Below are 10,350 nucleotides of genomic sequence, written 5' to 3'. Positions count from 1 at the left end.
TCTCTGCAATACTGCCCCCCACCACACAGAAAGTAGAGGGTGCCTGAAACTATCCCTGTGCCTATCAGATCTGCAGCAGATCTGATGGTAGTTTTGAAAGGCTTTTAGACAGACACACAAACACTCAGGAAAGGAAGGGGCCTCGATTACCCAAACAGCTACACATGACGGGGAACCACACACCCAAATAGCCACACACGACAGGGGGAACCACACACCCAAACAGCCACACACGCGAGGGGGAACCACACACCCAAACAGCTACACACGACGGGGAACCACACACCCAAACAGCCACACACGCGAGGGGGAACCACACACCCAAACAGCTACACACGACGGGGAACCACACACCCAAACAGCCACACACGCGAGGGGGAACCACACACCCAAACAGCCACACACGACAGGGGGAACCACACACCCAAACAGCCACACACGATGGGGGATCACACACCCAAACAGCCACACACTACAGGGGGGACCACACACCCAAACAGCCACACACGACAGGGGGGACCACACACCCAAACAGCCACACACGACAGTGGGAACCACACACCCAAACAGCCACACACGACAGGGGGAACCACACACCCAAACAGCCACACACGACAGGGGGAACCACACACCCAAATGGCCACATGTGACGAGGGTTGGGGCTGTGCACCTTAACAGGCACACATGATGGCCGGGGGGTGGGGGTGGGGCATGTGTGTCAGATGTTTGTGTAACAACACACGTTAGGGTGTATCAAGATCAAACGTGTTTCAGGGGCACATGTAGCAAATGGGAACACGCACCAGGGTGTGTGTAGCCAGAAGAAATGTAATTCAGCAACAGACATGGCTGGCCCGTTCCTGTGCCACATTGTATTGTGTTGAGCGGCCATTGCAAGCATAGAGGGAGCGTCGTGCTGTTACAAGGACATCAGACAGAAACTTTGCAGTTGTTGAGGGCGACGTACCAGTTTCCCAGGTCTCTGGAGCAGCCGCAAACAATGACACAAGTTCTAGACCTGGGGCTGAGAGCTATCTGTTAGAATACCAGGTGCTCAACGTCACTAATGTCTTAATTCCCACAGTTACGACACAAAATGATTACACTCCAAAGCTGTCCTTCAACACGATATTGGTTTCCTACCTCTGTTCCCTGCTGATGGATTTGCCACGGGGCTCTCATTCTCCCTGGCGTTTCACTGTTCACACGTTACTGCTAGAGAGGAATCTGGACAGTGGACATTAGCAGAGTAACAGTACATCGCTGGTGCTGGATTCTGCTATCTCGACGTTCAGTGAAGGGGAGCAGGAACCCTGACTGATTCCTCCCCACCCCCCAAGTCCTGGGGTCATTGAGCAGTGATGGGGGGCAGGGACCCTGGCTAATTCCCCACCCCCAAGCCCTGGGGTCACTGCGCAGTGATGGGGGAAGGGACCCTGGCTGATTCCCCACCCCCAAGCCTGGGGTCACTGAGCAGTGATGGGGGGCAGGGACCCTGGCTGATTCCCCACCCCCAAGTCCTGGGGTCATTGAGCAGTGATGGGGGGCAGGGACCCTGGCTAATTCCCCACCCCCAAGCCCTGGGGTCACTGCGCAGTGATGGGGGAAGGGACCCTGGCTGATTCCCCACCCCCAAGCCTGGGGTCACTGAGCAGTGATGGGGGGCAGGGACCCTGGCTGATTCCCCACCCCCAAGTCCTGGGGTCATTGAGCAGTGATGGGGGACAGGGACCCTGGCTAATTCCCCACCCCCAAGCCCTGGGGTCACTGCGCAGTGATGGGGGAAGGGACCCTGGCTGATTCTTCACCCCCAAGCCCTGGGGTCACTGCGCAGTGATGGGGGAAGGGACCCTGGCTAATTCTTCACCCCCAAGCCCTGGGGTCACTGCGCAGTGATGGGGGAAGGGACCCTGGCTAATTCCCCACCCCCAAGCCCTGGGGTCACTGCGCAGTGATGGGGGAAGGGACCCTGGCTAATTCCCCACCCCCAAGCCCTGGGGTCACTGCGCAGTGATGGGGGAAGGGACCCTGGCTGATTCCTCCCCACCCTCAAGCCCTGGGGTCACTGCGCAGTGATGGGGGAAGGGACCCTGGCTGATTCCCCACCCCCAAGCCCTGGGGTCACTGCACAGTGATGGGGGAAGGGACCCTGGCTGATTCCCCACCCCCAAGCCCTGGGGTCACTGCGCAGTGATGGGGGAAGGGACCCTGGCTGATTCCTCCCCCCCCCCCCACTCTTTCAAAACCCATGGTCACTGGCCAATGATAAAGTTTTAGAATTAGAGAAAACTGCAGGCCAGAAACAGACCCTTCTGCCCATCTAGCCTGTACTTCATTAATTAAACTGCCTGATCCCAACAGGCTGCACCGGGACCTTGGCCCCCTATACCCCTCCCACCCTACCTATCCAAACTTCTCTGAAATCAAAGTTGCACCCATTGGCAGAGTAACAGTGAAGGGAAGGGGTAAGGGAACCCTGGTTGATTCCCCACCTCTTTGACAGCATCTCCCAATCCTGCTATTTCTACAAGCAAGGAGGACAGGGTCAGTAGATATGGGAACACCACTAATTCCAGGTTCCCCTGCACACCATGTTGACTTGGAAAATGTATCAGCTGGTCCTTCACTGTCAATGAGTCGAAATCTGAGTAAATGCACCCCACTTCCCCAACAACACCCCTCCTTTGCCTAGACAGACTGCACAGGGTCAGGATTCTTTTGACACAGTACCACAGCTAAAAATCACCTGGCACCTTCTTTATAGGGCCCCTGCCCCCTCCTTCTTCAGTCCTGACGAAGGGTCTCGGCCCCAAACGTTGACTGTTCATTTCAACCGATGCTGCCCGACCTGCTGAGTTCATCCAGCTTGATTTGACCACAGCATCTGCAGTGTACTTTGTGTGCACAGGGTCAGGATTCCCTACCCATGAGCATGACAGAGCAGAATTAGGCTATTCGGGCCATCAACCTTTCCATCATAGCTAATCTATATTCCCTCTCAATCCCATTTTTCTGCCTTTCCCCTGTAACTTTTGACGCCCTTACTAACCAAGAACCTATCAACCTCTGCTTTAAATACACCCAATGATTTGGCTTCCAAGGCTGTCCGTGGCAAAGAATGCCACAGATTCACTACCCTTTGATTATAGAAATTTCTTCCTCACTTCAAAATGAAAATGTCCTTTTATTCTGAGGCTGTGCCCGCTGGTCCTAGACTCTCCCACTATTGGAAACGTCCTCTTCACATCTTCTCTATATTCAATAGGTTTCAATGAGACCTCCTCTTTCTTCTAAAGCTCTGTGAGTATAAGCCCAAAACCATCAAACATTAACCCTTTCATTCCCAAGCTCATTCTCGTGAACCTCCTTGGGACTATCTCCAATGCCAGCATATCATTTCTTAGGTATGGAGCCCACCAAACCCACAAATGCAATAGGGTTTGGCTAAGACTAAGACTAAGTGCAGTCTTACCACTGAAGTCAACATTGTGTAACTGAATAAAATGGTAATTATAAGATGTAGTTTATTTATTTACAACATTTTTTTTAAGAAAATAGGATGCTTCGAATATAAACCCTTTTTAAAAACTCTGATGACTTTTAAGAATCCAGGACTGTCTCTTGCACCAGTGAGACTTTTTTTTTTGCAAGTTTTTTTTTCCTGATTAATTTTTTAGTTTTCTCTATCTCTCTTTCACACACACACACGCTCCGAATTGAAGTTCCAGCCAACTTCCACTGACACTGCCGGGGTCGGTCTCTGTGCTTCTGTGTCAGTTTTCTCAAGTTCTCGCTCTTTCTCCCTCTTTCCTCTGACCGGTTGTCTGTGGACACGGGTGCAGAGAGACAGTCGCTCTCATGTGTGAGTCCGTGTGTGGTTGAATTTTTTTTTTAAAAGAATCTCCAGCGGTGAGGAATGGATTGTGGAGTCGGCACTGTGTGTGGCACCGGTCCTCACCCCTCTCTCCTCTCTCTGTGTGCCTCTCACGTAGGTGATCTCACACTCAGTCACTATCAGAACCAACGGCTGACGAACATTTCCTTTTCCTTTTTGGCTTGGGTTTTGCATCCTCCTCCTCCTGTGGGTGAGAGGAGAAGAACAGAGTCACAAATGTCACATCTACTGTGATGAAATGCTTTGAAAGGTTGGTCAAAGCTAGAAACAACTCCCACCTAATCAAGGCCCTTGACCCACCAAAATTTCCCTATCGTCACAAGAGGTTTACAGCAGATGTAATCTCACTGGCCTCGGATCTCCTGGACAATAGTATACTTACGTCAGGCTGCTGTTTATTGATTACAGCTCAGTGTACAACACAATCATACCCTCTGGGCCTCTTTATCTCACCCTGCAACTGGATCTTTGACTCCCTCACCAGGACACCATGGTCTGTGCAGATCAGAAATAACATCTTGCTGATAATCAACACTTACACACCTCAAGGCTTAGCCCAACTGCTTTACTCTGTGCCCATGACCGTGTGGCCAGGCACAGCTCAAACACCACCTATAAATTTACTGACAACACAACTGTTGGCAGAATTTCAGTTGGTAACGAGGAGGTGTACAGGATCAGCTGGTTGAGTGATGTTGAAGCAACAACAGCCTTGCACTCAATGCCAGTCAGACCAAGGAAATGAAAACACACCAGTCCTCATTAAGGGATCGGAAGTGGGAACAGTGAGCAGTTTCAAGTTTAGTGGGTGTCAACATCTCTGATGATCTATCCTGGACCCAACATATCAATGCAGCTATAAAGGCTGTATTTCATTAGGAGTTTGAGGAAATTTAGTATGTCACCAGAGATGCTGGCAAATTTCTACAGCTATTCCACAGAAAGTGTTTTAAACTGGTTGCATCACAATCGGTATGGAGGGGCTGTATCGTGGGCCTAGCTTCCCAGCACCCAGGATGCCTTCAAAAGGCAGCATCTATCATGCAGGATCCCCATCACCCAGGACATGCCCTTTCCTCATGGCCACCATCAAGAAGGTGATACAGGAGACTGAAGACACACATTCAATGTTTCAAAACAGCTTCTTCCCCTCTGCCATAGATCTCTAAATGGACAATGAACCCATGAACACTACCTCAGTACTTCTTCCCTCACTTTAAACACTACTTAATTTCATTTTCTTTCTTTAAATGTGCTTAATATTGTAACTTATAGATTTTATTACTATGTATTTCAATGTCCTGCAGCCACAAACAACAAATTGGCCATGATAATATCTGAACACTGATATTTCTGATTCTGATGTCCCGATCCTCGCTAGGAACAAACTCACCCCTCCTTTCCTCAACTGACTCTCATCCCTGGTCTCTGAAGTTGAGTCAGACTGGGCGACGGTCACTGACCAAATCTTTTGAGACTTACAGAAAAGAAACAGGCCCTTCGACGCAACTTGCCCATGCCTATCTATGTTAATAACACTGCCTGCATATGGCCCATATTTCCAAACCTTTCCTGTCCATGTACCTGTCCAAATGTCTGTTAAACATCGTAACGGTACCTGTCCTTGGACAGCTCATTCCAAGTACCCACCACCTCAAGTTCCTGGTAGATCTCACCCCCCTCAGAAAAAAGACTATCTTTCCCCTCTCACCTTAACATATGGCCTGTAAGTTTAGACTCCTTTACCCTGCAACCACTTCATCTGTCTACCAGTCTAGCACTTTCTGGGTAACACTATATTCTGTATTTTTCTTTTCGCAATCTCAATGTACTTATGGAATAACCTATCGGATTTGCGCACAAACCAAAATGCTTTCAAATATATCTGAATCATATCTGACGACGACAGGGAAACCTGTACAGGAGAGTTTTTAAAGTGAAAAGGCCATTGCACTGGGGCAATTCCACTCTCAACCCTGGAAATCTAGTCCAGTGGTACGAGTAGCTGTCACAACTGGGGTCTTCCTTGGTTGTAGTGGATGACCATAACTTGTGTGCCTCACAATGCCCTTTGCTCTCCCACGTACTGTCCCGGCCATTGGATCTCATTCGCCCAGTCTGCCGGATCGGATTCTGCATGCTGGGACAGGCATCTCCCTTGCTATCTATTGGGGGATGCTGCTAGCTGCACTCACATGGTTTGCCTGTCAAAGTGGCATATTGGGGTGTGGCCACTGCCGCATATTACTTGGAGCCACAGGTGACAGCAGAGAGCCCCTGCTGGGCCCTAAAGATAAGTGTGCTTCCTGGAATGGGCACAACAAACCCCCTCAATGGAGACGTACAAAAAAGCTGGATGAACTCAGCAGGTCGGGCAGCATCCGTGGAAAGGAGCAGTCAACATTTCGGGCCGAGACCCTTCGTCAGGACACTGTCCTGACATCACTGAGTCCTGACGAAGGGTCTCGGCCCGAAACGTTGACTGCTCCTTTCCACGGATGCTGCCCGACCTGCTGAGTTCATCCAGCTTTTTTGTACGTCTTGATTTGACCACAGCATCTGCAGTGCACTTTGTGTTTACCCCTCAATGGAGATGCTGCCCTCTCTTGAACACCCCACACATGGATTTGATGCCTGTAACGAAACAAACCAATACTGCGCCTCCGTATTTGCCTTAGATCTGAGGGTCAACAAGGTGACTCACTGAGTGATTTCTCTTCCCACAGATCACCCAGCACTCTCAGTTTGTGCTTCAGAGGAGATGGTTGACAATCCCGAACAGTACAATCCAAGAACAGGCCCCTCAGCCCACAATGTCTGTGCTGAACACAGTGCTGAATTAAACTAAAGCTCCTCTCCCTGCATCTGATGAAAGCCCCTCCCTCTATTCCCTGCGTGTCCTCTGCCTTCACACACCATTGGCACATCCCTTCCTACCGTTCACCGTATCTACAGGAGGCCCTGCCTCAAGAAGGCAACTCCCACCATCTGGGCTGTGCCATCTTCTCACAGCTCCCATGGGGCAGGAGGTACAGAAGCCTAAAGTTCCACACCAGCAGGTTCAGGAACAGCCACTTCCCTTCAACCATTCAGTTCTTGAAACGACTGCCACAAATCTAATCACTACTATTTAGCAATGCTATGACCACTTTGCACTAATTGTACCCTTTAAAGAGACTAGAACAACATAGTACAGGCCCTTCGGCCCACAACATTGTGCTGTACCAACTCAGAGCCCTCCATTTTTCTTTCTTGTGTTTTTCTGCAGACTTTAACTTACGTTTTCACGTGAATGTTGCTGATACGACGTGACAAGCCTGTGATGCTGCTGTCAGTTAGTTCTTCGGAAAGCCCAGAACTCCACTTCATCTAAGAGCCTCTCCATCACAACCTGGTTCCATCAGTCCCCCCAATCCTGCTCCAGGCACCCACAACTCTCTGCGTGACAACCGGACCCTCACATCTCTATGAAGATACCCCCCACCCTGCTCCGCAGGTGAGCTGACGTACCGAGCCGCTGCTGGATGAGGAGTCCTCATCGTTGCCGATGGGCTGGGAGGCATTCTTCCGGCTGCGGGGGCTGGAGGCGGCCGCCTTCCGCCGGCTCCGAGATGGCTTGGTAGAGTCCTCGTACTCGTCGGCCAAGGCGAACAGGTCACTGAACCTGTGGGGTGAGGGGGAAGGGGGCAGGGGAGAGATTACAGCAGGTACACCAGATACCGATGAACCGGTCACCATGTCACTGCAAACCAGAGGGACCATACACAGAACCCTAGAACCCTGGACTGGCAGACTGTCTGTATTGTGGGAATTTAAAATATCTCCTCCCACCTCCCCTCCCCCATTGTCTTCCCCGCACCTCCCCTCCCCCCATTGTCTCCCCCGCACTTCCCCTCCCTCCATTGTCTCCCCCACACCTCCCCCCATTCTCCCCTGCACCCTCCCCTCCCCCCTATTGTCTCCCCTGCACCTTCCCTCCCCTCCCCCCATTGTCTCCCCCGCACCTCCCCCATTGTCTCCCCCACACCTCCCCTCCCCTCCCTCCATTGTCTCCCCCGCACCTCCCCTCCCCTCATTGTCTCCCCCGCATCTCCCCTCCCTCCACCTTCTCCCCTGCCGCCCCTCCCTCCACCATCTCCCCCACCTCCCCTCTCTCACCGTCTCCCCGCCTCCCCTCCCTCCGTCTCCCCCACCTCCCCTCTCTCACCGTCTCCCCCACCTCCCCTCTCTCACCGACTCCCCCACCTCCCCTCCCTCCACCTTCTCCCCTGCCGCCCCTCCCTCCACCGTCTCCCTCTCGCCCCCCCCCCCCACTCCTCATGTCTCCTTCCATGAGGAGGGAAGGGAAGGAGGATGGGGAAGTGGGAAGAGGGGAGACCAGGTAAGGGAAGAATCCCTGAGCCGTGGCCTTCCTTCCCCAAATGAACAGATGGGGGATGGCTCTGATTTGGAATCCACATTCCCATGGTCTCCCCAGTCACTGGGATGGAGTGGGGAAGTTGAGGTGCACATCCCAATGGATTTTGGTGGGTGGTAGCACCATCTTGAGGGGCAGAAGAGCCTCGTGTCCCTGAGCTCCACTGAGAAGCTCTGGGGCCTCGTGGGGATGAGGAAATCCGATCGTCGGCTCACGACTCGGGGTCTGACCTTGACATCAGGGTCACCCTATGCAACACTTCCGCCCAACTGGAGACCGTGGTTTCACCAACCTTCCCCCCACCCCCAAACCACTAACCACTGCCACCCCCACTTACTTCATTTTGTGTGCCTCGTCACAGCTCGCCTGTACATGCTGTAAAGCCTGGAGAATCGGCGTCTGGGTGAAGACTGAAAAAAGCAGGACAGGGTGGTGTCAGTACAGCTGTGGTTTTAAGGGGGCCCATTTGCTATCCTCTGCCCCAGCCACCGTGGCACGACCAGACCTCCCTCTTGCCTAATGCGACACGGGACCACCCACCTGCCCTTGCTGCTCTGCTGTGGACCACCAGACCCCCTCCAACCCCCAGGTACTCCATTACGGGTCCACCTCTTGCCCATCTGGGATACAGAGACCAGAACAATGCACAGTTCTCCCAGCAAGGTCCAACACAGGGATACTGAGACCAAACTTGTGCACAGTACTTCTAGTGTGGTATAAGCAAGGGATACAAGTGTACACAGTGCAGCCAGTGGTTAAGTAAAGGATATGGAGGCAGGCACTGTGAACAGTTCTCCGGTGTGGCCTAAAGAAGCCTTGGCAACCTCCCTGCCATGTCTGCCGGAAGGACCCGCGCTGGGTTTGGTCTCAGTGCAACGGGGGAACCTGTCGGCATCGCCACTCACAGTTCTGCTTGGTGGGGAGGAGGCAGAGACGCAGGTTTGCCAAGTGTTCCAGGATCTGCTCCAAAGTCAGCTGTGCGAGCTTGCTGCTAGAACTCCGCAGGCTGGGGAGACACAAAGCCGAGAGACGCTGTTGGAGACAGTGCCGACAACACCCTCCTCAACAAAGAACAACCCGCAGGGGGAACTCAGGCAACACAACCTGGCGAGGGGATATTCACGCCAGTGATCACAGGCTTGATTAGGGAGAAAGGAGCGTCTTACGGGGGTGACAAAGAGGGTCGGTGCCTGAGGGCTGAGAGAAAAGAATTGGGGAGAGAGGGAGAAGGAAAGACAGGGGGAAGGCTGGAAGGGTGGCTAGAAGGGGAGAAGGAGGAAAAACAAAGAAAAAAGAAGCCAGATAAAGAGCAGAGGGAAAAGAACTTTCCATAGAGAGGAAGCTGTGTTAACCACCTGCAGTCTCTGCGCAGGATACGTGACAACAGAGCTGCCTGTACCTACGGCAGAGAGAGTCTGCCCGCTGGGATCCCGGCACCCAGCAGATGGCAGTGTTGTACCGTCTCCCTCCGCGGGGAGCTGTCTTCAGACAGGAAGCAGGTGCAATACTGGATTGTGTTTAGAGTCATAGATTTATACAGCATGCAACCAAGCCTTTCTACCCAGTTCTACCCAAGTTTCACACCTCAGCTAGTCTCATTTATATATCTTTGGTCCAAATCCTTCTAAATCTTTCCTCTGTGCAGAAATCTTTGCTCTGTTCAGGACCTGTCCTCTGTGTCTTTTCCTGCAAATAAACTAAAAGTAAATCAAACATCTGATCTTAGCAGCGCATTCCTACACTTATAGGGCCAACGGACAGGATGGAACATCTTCATAACCTTGCTGATACAACAGGGTTCTCTGGCAGGAGAGGGATTGTATCAGGCGAAAGAAAGTTGCAGAAGCCTAGACTTTTCAATGGCTTTACTTGGAAAGAGTTCTTTTTGATTTTGCAAAGGCGAGTTAAAATTAAACAAAACAAAAATGTAAAATCAGAGAGATGTAACACCATCAGGTCAACAGAAGAACCTTCTCACTCACCAGAATTTCCTTTACCTAGGCATAGCTAGAGTACCTGTGGAGAGTACCTCCACTGG

At 51.9% G+C, this 10,350-nt stretch overlaps 1 protein-coding gene across 5 annotated transcripts in view; it reads right to left on the bottom strand.

Moving 5' to 3' along the window:
* Positions 1 to 3,875: 3,875 nt before the first annotated feature.
* Positions 3,876 to 10,350, bottom strand: part of ints3 (integrator complex subunit 3) — a 169,234-nt gene continuing 162,759 nt past the window's right edge. For all 5 annotated transcript variants that reach the window (XM_059980055.1, XM_059980054.1, XM_059980050.1 and 2 more), the window contains 4 exons: positions 9,218 to 9,318; positions 8,650 to 8,722; positions 7,406 to 7,559; positions 3,876 to 4,079 (listed from right to left, as the gene is read on the bottom strand). In XM_059980055.1, the coding sequence (XP_059836038.1) occupies positions 4,005 to 4,079; positions 7,406 to 7,559; positions 8,650 to 8,722; positions 9,218 to 9,318 (403 nt within the window). In that variant the 3' untranslated portion in view covers positions 3,876 to 4,004. The remainder of the gene's footprint in view (positions 4,080 to 7,405; positions 7,560 to 8,649; positions 8,723 to 9,217; positions 9,319 to 10,350) is intronic.

This window comes from Hypanus sabinus, chromosome 9, assembly GCF_030144855.1.
Source record: "Hypanus sabinus isolate sHypSab1 chromosome 9, sHypSab1.hap1, whole genome shotgun sequence".
NCBI classification, from domain to species: domain Eukaryota; kingdom Metazoa; phylum Chordata; class Chondrichthyes; order Myliobatiformes; family Dasyatidae; genus Hypanus; species Hypanus sabinus.
Note: the sequence above shows the minus strand (reverse complement) of the source record. Positions and strands in the feature narration are given on the sequence as shown.